The sequence below is a fragment of the Dama dama genome, chromosome 24 (assembly GCF_033118175.1).
Source record: "Dama dama isolate Ldn47 chromosome 24, ASM3311817v1, whole genome shotgun sequence".
Classification (NCBI taxonomy): domain Eukaryota; kingdom Metazoa; phylum Chordata; class Mammalia; order Artiodactyla; family Cervidae; genus Dama; species Dama dama.
The window spans coordinates 13,244,196-13,263,581 of NC_083704.1; the positions used below are offsets into that span (position 1 = coordinate 13,244,196).

Consider the following 19,386-nt stretch of genomic DNA (forward strand, 5'->3'; position numbering starts at 1 on the left):
TGGAAGAGAAACTCTGGAGTCACTTGTGAATCTGCGTTTTTCAAAAGTCCTCTAAATGATTCTAAAGTCTAAGCAGCGCTGATCCATCAGGGCCGCGTCTGGCTTCCAGGCCGCCTTCTCCAAAGGAGCAATCAGCGGAGCCGGGGATCACGGGTTAGACACGCAGAAACTAGAGGGCAGCGCGCCTCCCTAGGACACCCTCCCCGTACGGGCAGCTTCGCCCGGACCCCCCGGCTGGGTGGGGAGGGGCGGCCGGACGGGGCGGGCCTGAGGCTGGCGTCTCCGCCTCTTCAGCGTTCGGCTCCCTTTTCCTTTCCTTCTTTCTCCTCTCTTTCCTTCCTTCCGCCTGGAGCGATGGAGCCGGGGCGCCGGGCGGCCGCGGCGCTGCTGGCGCTGCTGTGTGCGGTGAGCACGCTGCCCTCGGGGCGCGCCCAGTACGAGCGCTACAGCTTCCGCAGCTTCCCGCGGGACGAGCTGATGCCGCTCGAGTCGGCCTACCGGCACGCGCTGGACCAGTACAGCAGCGAGCACTGGGCGGAGAGCGTGGGCTACTTGGAGATCAGCCTGCGGCTGCATCGCCTGCTACGAGACAGCGAGGCCTTCTGCCACCGCAACTGCAGCGCGGCGCCGCAGCCCGAGCCCGCCGCCGGCCTCGCGCGCCACCCGGAGTTGCGCCTCTTCGGGGGCCTGCTGCGCCGCGCGCACTGCCTCAAACGCTGCAAGCAGGGCCTGCCGGCCTTCCGCCAGTCGCAGCCCAGCCGCGAAGTACTGGCGGACTTCCAGCGCCGAGAGCCCTACAAGTTCCTGCAGTTCGCTTACTTCAAGGCAAGTCCTCTCGCCCCGCCCTACGCCTAGGCCCCGCCCCACGCCTAGGCCCCGCCCCACGCCTAGGCCCCGCCCCACGCCTAGGCCCCGCCCACACATAGGCCCCGCCCCTAGACCCCTGCCTGGTGCTTGCGTCCTGGGTCTGGTCCCACCGCCCTTTCTTGACCCAGTTCTCTCTCACTCAGCGTCGCTAAGAGAGGCTTTCAAATCCTCATCCCCGTATTCTATTTCATAGATAAAGATGAAAAATACTTTCCTTGAAGGGTGGTTCTGAGGCAGAGGATGTATATCTAACGACTAGCACAGTGTTATTTGAAGACAGACTTCCGTTTTTGGTATATAGCATCAAAATCCCTTTTCTCAAGTGAGTAGGGCGGAAGAGGACCTGCGGGGCCGGCCAGTCTCTTTTAAAGAGGAACTTAAGGCCAGAAAAGGGCAGGGCTCCTTGGAAGGACACTTCCCTGCCTGGAGGAGGAGAACCTGAGCGCTGTGATTCGTCAGGGCTGGCGCTCTCCGCTGGCTTTCATCTACAGTGTAACGCGCTTGTCTTCCTCCTTTTTGTGACGGCTTGCATTCCGTCTGTGATTGCTGGCTAAAAATAGCCACAGATTGCAGTTTACCCTCTAGGTCCTTACACGGGGGACCCCGAAGTTTTAAGAATGGGCTGAGTTCCCTGTTAACTGGATAAAGAGGCTTTAGCTTGGCGCGTCTTCAATGGGTTTTACCAAGAGAGCCCTCTTAAAGCTGTTTCCACTTTATTGGAAAACGATTTGGTAAATTCTGTGTCTTTGGGCTGCAAGATCTGCTTTTCATATTTCTCTGAAACGGGTCCACGTGTATGTTACATTCATATGGGTCATAAAATAGCACAAAACCCTAAATAGGAGAAAAACTGGGTTATTTCTATGCCTGTTACAGCTTTATATAAAGTATCACATTTGTGAATGTTTGTCCTAGCAATAAAAAAATAAACAAACAAAAAAACAGTTTTAAAATAGACCGGGGATGAGATTAATACATTTCCGGGACTCAGAAATGATGGCTGACTCATACAAGCACTATATTTTTACGCTGAAAGAGACTCATTAATCCTCTTTTTTGTAGAGCTTTTGGCACATACAGTCTGAATCAAATTTGAGTCATATAATCAAGCGGGAAACGTTTTATTTTTAAACCCAGAGAATAATGGAAGCTCTGATTTCTTTAAAATATGGATGAATGTGAAACGAGGCAAAAGGGGAGGAACATTTAATTCAGGGTGACCGGAAGGTAGGGGTTTCCTCCATCGTGGCATCCGCAAAGGCTAGGAAATTCGTAACTTCTCTTCAAAACCCTTTACAGGTCTTGTGACAATCACTTAAAGTCAGTAACGGGAATTCCGCGGTGGTCATGTGGTTAGGGCTACGCTCGTCCACAGGGGTCTGGGGGGGTTGGGGGAGGGAGGGGCCGAGAGGAGGCCAGGGGGCCAGGGGGAGTCGGGGGAGGGAGACAGCCCCACTCCAGGCCACTAGCTGGCATTCCTCAGACGTCAGCACGGACTTCTGGAAGTCTGTCCTTATCTCCAGCCGCCACTCCAGGGCAGCCTCTGCCCTTATCTCCAAATGACTAGGCTCGCGTTTCTGGGGCAGTTCCTGCCCAGGCTATGTGCTGCCCTTTGATTCTCAGAAATCCAGACCGTGCCAAATATTCCTTTCTCTCCCCAAACAGAATTCCCTAATTCCTGCCCCTGAGAGTCCCTCTGGATTGGCTGACGGAGTCTCCCTGCACATGTATGGGTCCCCTCCTCGGTCCCCCAGGTTGTGCGGTGATTTCAGGGCATGGAGGGGCCATGACATCCACGGTGGGGGAGGGGGCCCTCTGTTTGCTGCCTGCGTGTCCACACAGGGAGGTGTCCCTATCCCTTTCTGTGCCCCTTTTCACTCACCCCAGGGCACCTCATTCTCCCTGAAGACTTCTGGGCTCTGCCTGAAGGTACCAAACCTGAGGATCAGGGGCCACAGACCTTGCTGCCCCTGCAGACCCCAAGGAGGGAGTTTTTTCTAGCCTAGAAGATTCCTCTTCCTCCTCCTTGGTGTGTGTTTTTTTTTTTTTTTTTTTTTTTTGGCCATGTGGCATGGCATGCTGGATCTTAGTTCCCCAGCCAGGGATTGAACCCATATCCCCTTCAGTGGAAACTCAGGTGCTGAACAGACAAGGAAATCCTTCCTCTGTCTTCTTCTTCCAGGCCAGTCAGCTTCTTCCTGCAGTTCCCTCTCTCAATTTCCTCTTCTTTACATGTTTGCCAAGTTCTCTAAGGAGTACAAGGGCTTTGGTCATACTTCTGTGTCCTGACCTCCCCTGAGGCAGTGAGACTCAGAATCAGTTGATCACCGCCGAATGGGGAGGAGAGAGGGGAAAAGAGAGGGAAACATAAATTAATTTCATGAAGATATGTAGTGGTGATGTCCTGTCCAAGTCACTGGTACTTACCGAGTCCTTCCTTGTCCTAGGAACTCTGCCAGGTGCCAGGAATGCAGAAGACAGGCTGACGTAATAGAGGCTCGTGGTCCAGTGATTAAGACTCCTCACTCCCAATATAGAGAGCCTGGGTTTGATCAAAGGTTCTGGCAGAAAACATGTGATATAGTCATATGGGGTAACTGGAGGAACACTTATGAATAAGGCGGTTACTTACAAAAGCTGGTGACAGTGGGATGTGACCCACCTCCCAGGCCAGAAGGGGTAACATGGAAGGAGAGAGACTAGATGGAGAGACCCTCCACTGAGAAGGGCTGTGACCTTCAATTAAGGGAGTGACCTTGCAGGGAAGGAGCCAGGACAAAAACATACCAGCCTTATTCTCTTCCCTTCCTTCAGTCTCCTGTTGGGCACCTGTTGGGGCTGAACCCACTGGAAGCTGGAGGGCAAGGGAGTCCACAGGGACAGCCCGTATGCCATCCTCCTGGGCAGGGGAGGGTGGAGACGGCAGAGTAGATCGGGGCAGGCACAGAGGGTACATCGCTCACCCACAGGGAATGAACGCTCATGCAGAGAGGCTGGACCAGGTATGCTGGGCCTTGGAAATCACTGAGCCCTGAGCTGGAAACGTGTAGAAACACAAAATTGCCTAAGGACTGAACAGATGTTCTTGTTCTATAGAAATGACGCTCACCATCCACTGAGTAGCTCTTGTCTCTCCTCTCTGTACTTTAGGCAAATAATCTTCCGAAAGCCATTGCAGCTGCTCACACCTTTCTACTGAAGCATCCTGATGACGAGATGATGAAGAGAAACATGGCTTATTACAAGAGCCTGCCCGATGCTGAGGACTACATTAAAGACTTGGAAACCAAGTCGTACGAGGTACATTTGGGTTTTTACACAGTGGTTAGTTGCAGTGTGAATTTTGGAAGAAGTGTATCTTAGTGAACAGCTATTGACACTGAAGGACTGATAGTGATTTTTGATGACATTTAATGAGTATTATGACAATAGAAATGATTGGCTTGGGATTTCCCTGGTGGTCTAGAGGTTAAGACCTTGTGCTGCTAATGAAGGGGGTGCAGGTTTGATCCCTGGTCAGGGAAGTGGATTCCACAGGCTGTGGGGTGTGGCCAAAAAATTAAAAAAAGAAGAAAAAATGATTGCCTTTTTAACATCAAGTTGATCCATTTAAGAATGCAATTTTACTATGCATGGTGATTTTATTTTTTATTTTTATTTTTTATTTTTTTTGCATGGTGATTTTAAAGTTACTTTTTTCCCTTTAAAAGCTGCATTTTAGAGATATGGTCATTTGATCATTCAGTTTTAAGATGGTATAAAAATGGGTCTTGGAAATCATCTGAAAATGACTAAGGACAGAAGAAATAGGAAATAGGTCTTCATCTCTAATGAAACTAGGAAACATGTATTTTTATACACACACAGTACATATCTCAAGATGGAAAGGGGATATAGATTCTAGGAAGACAGACTCAACAGATTACAGGATATTTAAGTCTGTGCATCTGCAGAGGGGAATTCTGATGAGAATGAGTGAGGACAGTAAGAAGAGGAAGAGTCCAGAGCACTTCCTGCTGTCTAGGCCTGTCGAGTTTGGGCTCCAGGTGTGTGGGTACCAGCGGAGCAGGAGCAGGGGTTGAAAACAGAGTGATGTGTTGGAAGTACCCATGGGAGCTGTTAGAGCCTCAGGTCTGACTCTCGGGTTTCCCATCGTGGGACCAGACTGCAAGCTCACTTTTTCGCCGGCGGTGACCCTCAAACATAGAGGGCAAAGTCTCTTTTCTGGAGCCCATCTGGTTTCCAACTTGACTGCTGTGCCAGCTCCCTGGCCCCTCAGCCTTTATGGGTAGAATCTCTAGAACAGACTTGGAAGGTGTGATCCCTTAGAGGAGCAGATGGCCGCTGGCAGGGGAACCCAGATTCCAACAGCTAGGTTCAGACTTTCAGCCCAGCTTTCCATCCCCCACCTCGTGCCAGCCTCCGTGGTGCCTGCAGGTACCTATGGGTTGTGTAGCTCACCTCCCCTGAGGACCCTCCTCTCTGATCATTCGGCTTTCTTTCTTTACAAAAGTTGGTGAAATCTCTTGTCTGCTGCTTGCTCCTTCCCTAATCTCCTGTAAGAAGAATTGATCCCTTTTTACTTTCTTCTTTGTTATTGTTCATCGGGCTTGGGGAAAAGAGTTGTGTGCATGTGGCCATTGCACTGTGCTTAGAGGCATCCTCTATAGAGGTTTCTTTGTTTTCTTTTCTATTTTATTTATTTGGCTGCATCGGGATCTTTCATTGTAGCTTGCAGGCTCTGGGGCATGCAGGCTCAGTAGTTGTGGCACGTGGGCTTAGTTGCTCTGAGGCATGTGGGATCTTAGTTCCCTGACCAGGGATCGAACCCATGTCACCTGCATTAGAAGGCAGATTCTTAACCACTGGACCACCAGAGAAGTCCCTCTGCAGGGCTTTCCTTCTGCTGCCACCCTGCCATTTCTGCAGAGCGAGCGGTCTGGTGTTTCTGCTTCCCCTGCCCCAACACCCCCCTTCCCCCCACCCCCATCCACCTCCAGGCAAAGCTTCAGTTCTTTGCCTTTTTTGCTTCCAGGGGATGCTGCCTGTCCAGGAGATATAAGGAGATCCACCCTCCTAACCTTAGGCTTTAAGTTGGGTGAAAATTCCAGGACCCAGGGGTGACCCTCAAATACCCTCCTGTCTAGAGCAGCTGAAAACAAAACTCCCAATGGAGAACCACATGTATATTTCAAGACTTGTCCTGGCCCCTCTGAGTTAGCAGGTTTCTGCATGTGTCCAAGATCTCTACTTATTTCTGGTGAAGATGAAGCTGCTTCCTCAGCCCTAGTTATTCCTGGTACCTGGTAGAGGCAACAGGTAGCAGGAATTCCTTGATGTTTCCACTGGCTGGCATGTGGCTGCTCAACCCAGGAACTCGTGCAGACACGTGGATACTCCTAGTTTATACTTTGCTTTTAGGGCAAGGGGTGTCTGACACTTGCTTTCAGTTCAGTTCAGTTCAGTTCAGTTCAGTCGCTCAGTCGTGTCCGACTCTCTGCGACCCCATGAATCACAGCACCCCAGGCCTCCCTGTCTATCACCAACTCCCGGAGTTTACTCAAACTCATGTCCATCGAGTCGGTGATGCCATCCAACCATCTCATCCTCTGTCGTCCACTTCTCCTCCTGCCCCCAATCCCTCCCAGCATCAGGGTCTTTTCCAATGAGTCAACTCTTCCCATGAGGTGGCCAAAGTATTGGAGTTTCAGCTTCAGCATCAGTCCTTCCAGTGAACACCCAGGACTGATCTCCTTGAGGATGGACTGGTTGGATCTCCTTGCAGTCCAAGGGACTCTCAAGAGTCTTCTCCAATACCACAGTTCAAAAGCATCAATTCTTCGGTGCTCAGCTTTCTTCACAGTCCAACTCTCACATCCATACATGACCACTGGAAAAACCATAGCCTTGACCAGATGGACCTTTGTTGACAAAGTAATGTCTCTGCTTTTTAATATGCTGTCTAGGTTGGTCATAACTTTCCTTCTAAGGAGTAAGCGTCTTTTAATTTCATGGCTGCAGTCACCATCTGTAGTGATCTTGGAGCCCCAAAAAATAAAGTCTGACACTCTTTCCACTGTTTCCCCATCTATTTGCCATGAAATGATGGGACCAGATGCCATGATCTTAGTTTTCTGAGTGTTGAGTTTTAAGCCAACTTTTTCACTCTCCTCTTTCACTTTCATTAAGAGGCTTTTTAGTTCCTCTTCAGTTTCTGCCATAAGGGTGGTGTCATCTGCATATCTGAGGTTATTGATATTTCTCCCAGCAATCTTGGTTCTAGCCTGTGCTTCTTCCAGCCCAGCGTTTCTCATGATGTACTCTGCATATAAGTTAAATAAGCACAATGACAATGTACAGCCTTGACGTGCTTCTTTTCCTATTTGGAACCAGTCTGTTGTTCCATGCCCAGTTCTAACTGTTGCTTCCTGACCTGCGTATAGGTTTCTCAAGAGGCAGGTCAGGTGGTCTGGTATTCCCATCTGTTGAAGAATTTTCCACAGTTTATTGTGATCCACACAGTTGAAGACTTTGGCATAGTCAGTAAAGCAGAAATAGATGTTTTTCTGGAACTCTCTTGCTTTTTTGATGATCCAGCAGATGTTGGCAATTTGATCTCTGGTTCCTCTGCCTTTTCTAAAAGCAACTTGAACATCTGGAAGTTCACGGTTCACGTATTGCTGAAGCCTGGCTTAGAGAATTTTGAGAATTACTTTACTAGCATGTGAGATGAATGCAATTGTGCGGTAGTTTGAGCATTCTTTGGGATTGCCTTTCTTTGGGATTGGAATGAAAACTGACCTTTTCTAGTCCTGTGGGCACTGCTGAGTTTTCCAAATTTGTTGGCATATTGAGTGCAGCACTTTCATCGCATCGTCTTTCAGGATTTGAAATAGCTCAGCTGGAATTCCATCACCTCCACTAGCTTTGTTCATATTGATGCTTTCTAAGGCCCACTTGACTTCACATTTCAGGATGTCTGACTCTAGGTGACTGATCACACCATCGTGATTATCTGGTCATGAAGATCTCTTTTGTACAGTTCTTCTGTGTATTCTTGCCACCTGTTCTTAATATCTTCTGCTTCTGTTAGGTCCATATCATTTCTGTCCTTTATCGAACCCATCTATGCGTGAAATGTTCCCTTGGTATCTCTAATTTTCTTGAAGAGATCTCTAGTCTTTCCCATTCTATTGTTTTCCTCTATTTCTTTGCATTGATCACTGAGGAAGGCTTTCTTATCTCTCCTTGCTAGTCTTTGGAACTCTGCATTCAAATGGGAATATCTTTCCTTTTCTCCTTTGCTTTTCGCTTCTCTTCTTTTCACAGCTATTTGTAAGGCCTCCTCAGACAACCATTTTGCTTTTTCCCATTTCTTTTCCATGAGGATGGTTTTGATCCCTGTCTCCTGTACAATGTCATGAACCTCCATCCATAGTTCATCAGGCACTCTGTCTATCAGATCTAGTCCCTTAAATCTATTTCTCACTTCCACTGTATAGTCATAAGGGATTTGATTTAGGTCATACCTGAATGGTCTAGTGGTTTTCCCTACTTTCTTCAGTTTAAGTCTGAATTTGGCAATAAGGAGTTCATGATCTGAGCCACAGTCAGCTCCCAGCATTGTTTTTGCTGACTGTATAGAGCTTCTCCATCTTTGGCTGCAAAGAATGTAATCAATCTGATTTCGGTGTTGACCATCTGGTGATGTCCATGTGTAGAATCTTCTCTTGTGTTGTTGGAAGAGGGTGTTTGCTATGACCAGTGCGTTCTCTTGGCAAAACTCTATTAGCCTTTGCCCTGCTTCATTCCACACTCTGAGGCCAAATTTGCCTGTTACTCCAGCTGTTTCTTGACTTCCTACTTTTGCATTCCAGCCCCCTATAATGAAAAGGACATCTTTTTTGGGTGTTAGTTCTAAACGGTCTTGTAGGTCTTCACAGAACCGTTCAACTTCAGCTTCTTCAGCGTTACTGGTTGGGGTATAGGCTTGGATTACCATGATATTGAATGGTTTGCCTTGGAAACGAACAAAGGTCATTCTGTCGTTTTTAAGATGGCATCCAAGTACTGCATTTCAGACTCTTTTGTTGACATGATGGCTACTCCCTTTCTTCTAAGGGATTTCTGCCCACAGTAGTAGATATAATGGTCATCTGAGTTAAATTCACCCATTCCAGTCCATTTTGGTTCGCTAATTCCTAGAATGTAGACATTCACTCTTGCCATCTCCTGTTTGACCACTTCCAATTTGCCTTGATTCATGGACCTAACTTTCTAGGTTCCTATGCAATATTGCTCTTTATAGCATTCGACCTTGCTTCTATCACCAGTCACATCCACAAATGGGTATTGTTTTTGCTTTGGCTCCATCCCTTCATTCTTTCTGGAGTTCTTTCTCCACTGATCTCCAGTATCATATTGGGCACCTACCAACCTGGGGAATTCCTCTTTCAGTATCCTATCATTTTGCCTTTTCATACTGTTCATGGGGTTCTCAAGGCAAGAATACTGAAGTGGTTTGCCATCCCCTTCTCCAGTGGACCACATTCTGTCAGACCTCTCCACCATGACCCGTCCGTCTTGGGTGGCCCCACACGGCATGGCTTAGTTTCATTGAGTTAGACAAGACTGTGGTCCTGTGGTCAGATTGGCTAGTTTTCTGTGATTATGGTTTTAGTGTGTCTGCCCTCTGATGCCCTCTCACAACACCTGCCATCTTACTTGGGTTTCTCTTACCTTGGACGTGGGGTATCTCTTCACGGCTGCTCCAGCAAAGCGCAGCCGCTGCTCCTTACCTTGGAGGAGGGGTATCTCCTCACGGCCGCCCCTCCTGACCTTGGACGTGGAGTAGCTCCTCTCGGCTCTCGGCCCTCCTGCGCCCGCGCAGCCGCCGCTCCTTGGTTGTGGGGTTGCTCCTCTCGGCTGCCGCCCCTGACCTCAAGTGTGGGGTAGCTCCTTTCGGCCGCTGCCCCTGGCCTTGGGCATGGGGTCGCTCCTCTCGGCCGCCACCCCTGACCTCAGACACTTGCTTTAGCTTATATCTTTTCCTTGAATTGATTTTTTAAATCAGCTTTATGGAGGTATAATTTATTTAAAATTAATCTTCTAATTTTAAGTGTATAATTCGATGAGTTTTGACAAATGTGTGCAGTCATACAACTTCCACCACAATCATACAGACATTTTCTTCTCCCCTAAAAAGTTCCTGCGTAAAAAAGAATTGTTTTAAATTTCCCTCATACGCCTTTGCAGTACTGCCTTTGCCCCTGACCCCTGGTGGCCACTGCTCTGGTTTCTGTCCCTGGTGTTTTCCTTTTTTCCTTGATTCAAACTTGATGTTAGTTTTTGAGTTAAATAAAATAACTGTACCTGTGAACAGGGTAGAAAAATCTAGATCCAGGTAAGTCACTGATCGCCTTCCTAGCTGGGGAGAAGTTGCCGTGTAGTACAGGGAACCCAGTCTGGTGCTCTGTGATGACCTGGATGGATGGAATGGGGGAGGGAGGGAGTCTAGAGAGGGAGAGGATGTATGTATAATTATGGCTGGTTTGCCTTATTGTATGGCAGAAACCGGCACAACATGGTAAAAAAAAATTTTTTTAATTTAAAAAAAAAAAAAAAAAAGAGTGAGCATGGTTTGTCCGGAGTTAATGAGAGTCAAGATTCATGACAATCTGATTACTTCTGGGAGGACAAGTCTGTCTCTCTTCATCTCTGGACCTTCCTTGACTTCTCTCGGCTTTCCACAGCCTGTTTTTTTTTGTTCGTTTGTTTTGTTTTTGATTGATTTACAATGTGTCCGGTGTACAGAAGAGTGATTCAGTTATACATACGTGTATGTATATATATATAAATATATACATGTATACATATATATATTCAGATTCTTTTCTGTTATAGGTTATTACAAAATATTGAGTATAGTTCCCTGTGCTATACAGTAGATCCTTGCTTATCCATTTTATATTTTATAAGATCTTATAGAAAAACCCAAATGAACTTTTTGTCCAGCCCAATGTATAGTAACAAATAACTGTTAACCCCAGGTTCCCTATTTATCCCTCCCGCTCCCTTTCCCCCTTGCTAACCATAAGTTTGTTTTTCTGTTTGTGATTCTATTTCTGTTTTGTATATAAGCTCATTTGTATCATTTTTTTTAGATTGTACGTATAAGTGGTATCACATGATATTTGTCTTTCTCTGTCTGACTTCACTCAGCACGATAATCTCTAGGTCCATCGACATTGCTACAAGTGGCATTATTTCATTCTTTTTTGTATATGTACCACATCTTTATCCATTCACCTGTTGATGGACATTTAGGTTGCTCCCATGTCTTGATTATTGTAAACAGTGCTGCTATGTACATGGTGGTGTATGTATCTTTTGGAATTAGAGCCGTCATTTTTTCTGAACGTATGTCCAGGAGTGAGATGGCAGGATCATCTGGTAGCTCTATTTTTAGTTTTTTAAGGAACCTCCATACATCCTACTGTTCTCCATAGTGGCTGCCCAATCGACATCCCTCCCTTTTCTCCACACCCTCTCCAGCGTTTTTTATGTGTAGACTTTTCGATGATTCCAGAGCCTGTTCATCCGTGCTGTGCGGGCGTACAATGGCGAGAACTGGAGGACGTGCATCACCGACATGGAGCTGGCCCTTCCTGACTTCTTCAAGGCCTTCTATGAGTGTCTCGCTGCCTGCGAGGGCTCCCGGGAGATCAGGGACTTCAAGGATTTCTATCTTTCCATCGCAGGTTGGTAGTGGGTTGTATCCTCGACATAAAGGACACAGCTGCCCCTGCGAGTTCTACATGCCTTCTAGGGAACTCAGGTGGCCTCTGAGGAACTTTGGAGCTTAAATGAGAGTGGGTTAATTGGGGTGGCTGACACAGACATGGATTAGCCTCTGACTTGGCTGGAGCTTCTAGAGGAACAGTATGTATGGTGTCCAGACACGGGCCTGCAGAGAAGGTCTGCCTCTTCAGTCCTGCTTGACTGCAGATTCCCACAGGCTTGTAGAAAAACAAAATTGAGCCCCAAAGCATCTCACACCTCAGCTTAGGGAGATAACTTTGATTATGGCAATTTTTCAGCATGCAGAGTCTGCATGCTCAATCACTAAGTCATGTCCGACTCTTTGCGACTCCATGCACTGTAGCCCACCAGGCTCCTCTGTCCGTGGAAATTCCCAGGCAAGAATACTGGAGTGGGTAGTCATTTCCTTCTCCAAGAATGAAGAGTATGAAGAAGTGAAGTGAAGTCGCTCAGTCATGTCCGACTCTTTGCGACTCCGTGGACTGTAGCCCGCCAGGCTCCTCTGTCCATGGGATTCTCCAGGCAAGAATACTGGAGTGGGTTGCCATTTCCTTCTCCAAATGAGGAGTATAATGAACCCTAATTAGTGATCACTAAGGTAACTTCGATGGTTCAGACAATAAAGAATCTGCTTGCAATGCAGGAGGCCCAGATTCAATGCCCGGGTCAGGCAGATCCCCTGGAGGATGAAATGGCAACCCACTCCAGTACTCTTGCCTGGAGAATTCCATGGGCAAAGGAGCCTGGCAGGCTACAGTCTATGGGGTCACAAAGAGTCAGACATGACTGAGTGACTAACACACATACACAAGGTAATTTTTGGGAAAAAAGAAAACATGTTCTGATGATAAGATAATGCATACTAAAAAAAAATTAAAAAAAGATAATTCATGCTTATTTTAAGAAGTTTGGAAAGCACAAGAAAGAGTGAAGAAAGAAAATTGAGATATGCAAAACAGAAAAAGAGACACAGAAGTACAGAACAGACTTTTGAACTCTGTGGGAGAAGGTGAGGGTGGGATGTTTCGAAAGAACAGCATGTATATTATCTATGGTGAAACAGATCACCAGCCCAGGTGGGATGCATGAGACAAGTGCTCGGGCCTGGTGCACTGGGAAGACCCAGAGGAATCGGGTGGAGAGGGAGGTGGGAGGGGGGATCGGGATGGGGAATACATGTAACTCCATGGCTGATTCATGTCAATGTATGACAAAACCCACTGAAATGTTGTGAAGTAATTAGCCTCCAACTAATAAAAAATAATAATAATAAAAAAAAAAAGAAAATTGAGGACTTCCCTGGTGGTCCAGTGGTTAAGACACTGAGCTTCCTCTGCAGGGGGCACTGGTTCAGTTCTGATCCTGATCAAGGAACTAAGATCCTTCATTCCTTCAGGCTTGGCCAAAAAGAGAAAAAGAAAATTGAAAACACATAAATAGCCCTAGGGATTTTCTTTAACCATTAGTGGGCAGCAATGCTCCAGAGAATAGGAAATGGCCAAGAGATGTCTCTGAGTGGTTTGGGAACACAGACCGTCAAACTGTCCCTTGCAGGAAGGGAACCCAGGTCAGATAGGTCTGGAATTGGTCTGAGGGTTGTCTGCCTCTTGGAGTCTCTGTGTCCTGTGATGGTTAATGACTCTCAGAAACCCTGAGGTGGGCAGCTCTTTTAGAGTTATTGAATCCAGGATGGTTGGTTGTTGTTGTTGTTTAGTAAATTTTTGCTTGTGAAACTCTTCTTCTACAGAGTACCTTTATTTTTCTTAACAAAACATTTTTTATTGTGGAATATTTCAAACATATACAAGTTATAGAAGAATGTGAAGAAAGCCCACTTACCCATGACTCAGCTTTGCCATTGTCAACTCACAGCCCCCTGTCAACTCATGTCAACTCATGGCAGAGTGTCATCTAAAAACCCCCCTCTTCCCTCTCACGTTATTTTAAAGCAAATCCCAGGTGTTCCCTCATTTCGTTTCTCATGTTTCAATAGATACCTCTAAAAGATAAGAACTCTTTTTTTTTTCTAACATAACCACCAAACTATTATACCTAAAAGAATTATAACAGCATTTCCTTGATCTCATCATCAAATATCCAGTGCCCCAATTGTCTTAGAAACGGCATAAATATGTGTGTGTCCCTCAAATTTATAATTTGTTGGTTTTAATCAGGTTCAAAATAAAGTCCACACATTGCACTGGGTTAGTTTCTTAATCTTTCACGTTGCTGTGTGGCCATCATCACCATCCATCTGCAGAACTTTTTCATCTTCTCAGACTGAAACTCTGAACCCATCAAACACTAATTCTCAGGACTTCCCCAGTGGTCCAATGGTTAGGACTCAGCATTTTTCACTGCTGAGGGCGCAGGTTCAATCCCTGGTCAGGAAACAAGACTCTTGGCTTAGCAAAAAAAAAAAATTGAGGTAGAGTTAATTTGCAATGTTGTGTTAGTTTCAAGTGTATAGCAACGTGATTCAGTTATACAAATACATATATATACACACACATTTTTTTTCGGATATAATTTCCATTGTAGGTTATTACAAGATATTAGGCAGAGTGCCTTGTGCTATATATACAGTGTGTGGTGTGCCTGCTCAGTCATGTCTGACTGTTTGAGACCCCATGGACTGTAGCCCGCCAGACTCCTCTGTCCATGGGATTCTCCAGGCAAGAATACTGAAGTGGGTTGCCATTTCTTTCTCCTGGGGCTCTTCCTGACCCAGGGATCAAACCCTTGTTTCTTGCCTCTCCTGCATTGGCAGACAAGTTCTTTACCAGCTGAGCCACTGGGGAAGCCCCCCTATATATACAGTAGGTCTTTGTTGTTTACCTGTTTTATACATGGCGGTGTGTAACTCTTAATCCCAAACTCCTAATTTTTTCCCCCACCTCCCAAGTCCAGTGCTTCTTGTCCTCAGGGGAAGGGCTAGGATTTAGACCCAGGTTTCACCTCTTAACCAGGGAAATAGTGTCTCACCTGAGGGGGTTACCCTGGATTAATACTTAATCTCAAACTTTATTTTTGATAGTTAATGTAAGCACATACTATAGCATGTGAAAGACAAAGGGATATACTGTGAAAAACGTCTCCTGCTTTCTCAGTTATGTCCTGACTAGAAAGAGAGGTGCTTTCCAGTTCCCCAATATAATTACTGTTGAAGTTAATAATTTATGGACAGATGCTTCCAGACTAGGACAACTTGCTGTCCATCAGACTATCTATCTCCACCCCCTCACCCCTGACCATGCACTGATTTAGCACAGTATTGAGAATTCTTTTTTTCCTCTAAAGGTTATGTGAATATAAAACCACTTTCCCCTTTATTTTTATGCCTGCTTCTTTCATACAGAATACATACCCTACATTACGCACCATTCTATTTCATGCTTTTCCCACTTAACAGTATATCCTAACTAGTACATAGAGATTGTGCCAGTCTTCTCATTGCTGCTGAGTACTCCATTGAGGGCCGGGGGAGGAGTGTGCTACTGTCTATTCAACCATCTGATAGACATCTGGACTGCTCCAGTCTTTTGCTTGGGCTTCCGTGGTGGCTCAGTTGGTAAAGAATCCACCTACAATGCGGGAGACCTGGGTTCGATCCCGGGGTTGGGAAGATTCCCCTGGAGAAAGGAAAGGCTACCCACTCCAGTATTCTGGCCTGGAGAATTTCATGGACTGTATAGCCCATGGGGTCACAAAGAGTCAGACACGACTGAGCGACTTTCACTTTCTCTCAATCTTTTGCTATTACATCTACTGCTGTACTGGGGAATTTTAGTGGGTTTCTTTTTTGTTGTTGTTGTTTGCCAAGTATGGAAATGTGTTTGCAAAGTCAGCATCAGTGGGACTGATGGTTCAGGGTGAATGTTTCAGTAAATTATTTGGTATTTTAAGGTACTATTTTGTATTCCTACCAACCAGGGAGAGTGCCTACTCCTCCACAGTCTTGCTGGCAAAATGTGTACCATCATGCTGGACTCTGAAAGGAGGGAAGGGAAGGGCTGAGGACCACGCTGGATTTAGGGACCAGCTCCAGAAGTAGTATCCATCAGTTGTTAACTGTCCACATTTCATTGGCTCAGTCAGTCACATGGCCCCAGCTGAACTGCAAAGGTGGCTGGGAAATGTAGTCTTTCACATCTTTCTATGTGACTGTATTTAGCTCTACCTGCTCTCTTTTAAAACCTGTGTGGATTCTGTTGTTTGTATGTACCATAACTTCCTAATCACCATCCTACTGATTGGCGTTTGGGTTACTTTCAAGTTTGTTTGCTTATGTGTGCCCAAGTCTAAAGAAAATTTTTCCAGAAGGAGACTACTGGGTTAGAGAATATGTGTATTTTAACCTTTGATAAATTTTGTCAAATTGTTCTCCAGAAAAATTGTTCCTTTTTTGCTCCTACCAACAAAATATGAGACTGTGAATCTCAATATTCTCTCCCTAACACTGGGTGTTGTCAACTTTTAAACATTTTGCCAATTTAATAGCTTACATTATTTTAGGATTTCTTAATTACAATTAAGGTTAAAATCTTTTCACAGTGTTTATTAGCCCTTTTTATAATTTCTGTTAGCATCCTTTTGGCTATTTTTATACTGAGCTTTTGTCTTTTTCCTATTGATTTAGCAAGCTTCATGTATTAAAGATTTTGGCCCTTTATCATAAGTGGTGTGAATATTTTACTTTTATCATTTTATCATGATCACTTTTGCCTTAATTGTTTTGGGGAGTGGGGCAGAAGTGGCATAAAGAAAATAATGAATACACTGCCTGAAAATCTGTGTGTTCTTTCAGATCATTATGTGGAGGTCCTGGAATGCAAAATACAGTGTGAGGAGAACCTCACCCCCATCATAGGAGGATATCCAGTGGAGAAATTTGTGGCTACCATGTATCATTATTTGCAGTTCGCTTATTATAAATGTAAGTACTCATCTTCTAGGAAATCTGGGCAAGGTACTAAGACTCAGCTTCCACCTCAGTGGAGACTACTAACCTTGTAAGATTGTCTTGAGGATTAAATGAGTTGGTAGACATGGAATGCCTATGGAATTCACACACTGGCACAGGGCAAACTCTATATAACTGGTGTTTTTGTTTATTAATCTTTCTTTTTTTTTGATCGCTCCATGCAGCTTGCAGGATCCCAGTTCCCTGACCAGGAATGGAACACCTTGTAGTGGAAATGTGGAGTCCTAACCACTGGACTGCAAGGGAATGCCTTTTAGGAAGTCCCACTGACTTCCCTGATGGCTCAGTGGTAAAGAATTTGCCTGCAAAAAAAAAAAAAAAGAATTTGTCTGCAATGCAGGAGATGCAAGAGATGCAGTTTCTATCCCTGAGTGAGAAAGATTCCCTGGAGGAGGAAATGGCAACCCACTCCAGTACTCTTGCCTGGAAAATCCCACGGACAGAGAAGCCTAGCAGGCTACAGTCCGTGGGGTTGCAAAAGAGTCAGACACAACTGAGCAATTAAACGCCCCCCACCACTATATATATCATTATTTCCCTTCCTCCACACCATTGACCTTTTCAGACTCTTAACCCTAAGATCATTGCAGTTGATCCCGCCTTCAACTTGGAGTTTCTCAATCAGAACCTTCCAGGTGGACAAAGGGCTCACTTGGGAGAGAGAGAAAGGAATTCAGACTTCAAAGCCCCAATTTTCTGCCTTTCCTTCTTTCCCTGTAACCAAGATTGCCGGGGGCCACTTGCTTGAGCAGCGTGAGCCCTGGCAATTCAGTGATGAGCATGGGAGGTTACTAGGGTCACTTGCTATGGGGAAGACTCTGCTCTCCTGATGACACATCTGGTCCATGGACAGGTGTCTGGCTAGCTTCCCCGAGGCTCTTTCAAACTCAGGGGTGGCTGGTCATGGGGCCTCAGGGATGTCCTGGAGGACTGACAGGTGACTTTGGCTTCCACAGCCCTCCTCCCCTGCTGTGAACATCTTGTTCTTTTCCCTCTACCCACAACAGACACCTGCCCACCTACCTGTTAATCCCACCTCGTCTCCTTTCCAGGACACACCAGAGGCCTTGCCTGCTGAAGGTCAAAAAAGGGGAAAAAAGGAAAGAGAAAAATTTTGCTTCCATCTCTCTCTATTTTAATTTTTTAACTAAAAAATTTAAACCTTTGCTGCTAATCAGGATGATTCCTTTGTTCCTGAAGAGTCTCTGATACTGACATTTACACTATGTTTTTCTGAGGAAGGTAACTGGCCTCTCTCAGCAGTGAACCTGATCTTCAGCAGCCTGAACCTCATCTAAATGTGCAATGAAATGGCCCGAAATGGCCCTTGGTTGGGACATTTCTGAGATCAACAGGAGGCCGAGGTGTGTTTTAAAGAGGTGTCTTTCTCGTGTCCCCTTTCATGGAGGGAAGGGTGAATTTATTTGCCACTGTCAGCCTGGCATGAACTGTCTGGTAAAGGATTCTTTAGCAGAGAGGACAAGAGACTACTTCTATATAGTGTGTGAACACGCTTCCCTACCGGGCAGCCCCGAGCTCACAGCATGTTCCAACGAATATTTGTTGACTGCATTCTAGTGTGGAGGGGCGGTCTTCTACCAGACAGTGTCTTTGCTTATGAAGAGCCATCTTTTTTAAAATAAGTACCTGGTTTAAGGTAAGTGTTTTTTGTTTTTTTTTTTCCTAAAGAGGCTTGTAGTATAGGCTTAGTGCAATAAACTAAACATCACAGAGATATACAGAAAAACATCAAGCACATCACCCATTCTAATCTCCCTGCTTCTTCTCACCCGACCCCAGATTTAACTATTGGCTTATATTTATCCACACTTGGAAAGATCTTATTTTAGTGAGAATTACAGAAAATTATGTACTTTTTTTTTTTCCTTCTGAAAATTGAAAAACATTAGAAAGGATGGTATAATAAACTAGGGGTGCATCCTAAGTTGCTTCAGTTATGTCTGACTCTTTGTGACCCTACGGACTGTAGCCCACCAGGCTCCTCTCTCCGTGGAAATCTCAAACAAAATTCTGGAGTGGGTTGCCATGCCCTCCTCCAGGGGATCTTCCTGACCCAGGGATCAAACCTGGTCTATTATCTCTCCTGCATTGGCAGGCAGGTTCTTTACCAGGGAAGCCCAATGAACTAGGGGTGACTGTCACCCAATTCAGACATTTATCAACGCATTGCTGACCTTGGGTTCAGTTTCTACATGTTCTGTTGGATGAAAATACAGCTGGTGTTTTTGTTTCATTTCCATGAGAGGCTGTGCCAGCACTTCACTGAGCTAGTTGTGATGGACATTGAAACTTGGATCTTCCAACCACTGGGCAGGCTGGGTTCAGTGGCAACATGCCAGAACACTGGAGTTCAGCACTGTACTGGACACGTCCAGGCTCTGGCAATTCACTGGTCACTCCTCTGAAACCTTTACTTGCTCTAAAAACCACCAGGCATATCAGAAACTGTGACGAGGACATAATGGCTAAAAAAACCACAAGATTTTCAGCGTTTATTCCTGCTCTGCAAGAAATCTTTTTTTCCGGGAATATAGATAAGCACCGTGAATGAAATGTAACTCTTGAAATTGGCTTCTTGAAAGTCAGCCCTGTTTTGAATTCTTTTTCTGAGACCTACACCAGGACATTTCTTGAGGGCAGATGTCATTTCCAGCCCCACAGATTTGTGAATAGCAAGTGTCCACGTGTGTGTG

The 19,386-nt window shown here is 45.7% G+C and overlaps 1 protein-coding gene across 1 annotated transcript in view; it reads left to right on the top strand.

The window, feature by feature from the left end:
- Positions 1-316: 316 nt before the first annotated feature.
- CRTAP (cartilage associated protein) overlaps positions 317-19,386 on the top strand; it is a 38,498-nt gene continuing 19,428 nt past the window's right edge. Inside the window, exons 1-4 of the mRNA XM_061127689.1 lie at positions 317-825; positions 4,018-4,167; positions 11,456-11,627; positions 16,496-16,624. Of these exons, the coding sequence (XP_060983672.1) occupies positions 355-825; positions 4,018-4,167; positions 11,456-11,627; positions 16,496-16,624 (922 nt within the window). The 5' untranslated portion in view covers positions 317-354. The remainder of the gene's footprint in view (positions 826-4,017; positions 4,168-11,455; positions 11,628-16,495; positions 16,625-19,386) is intronic.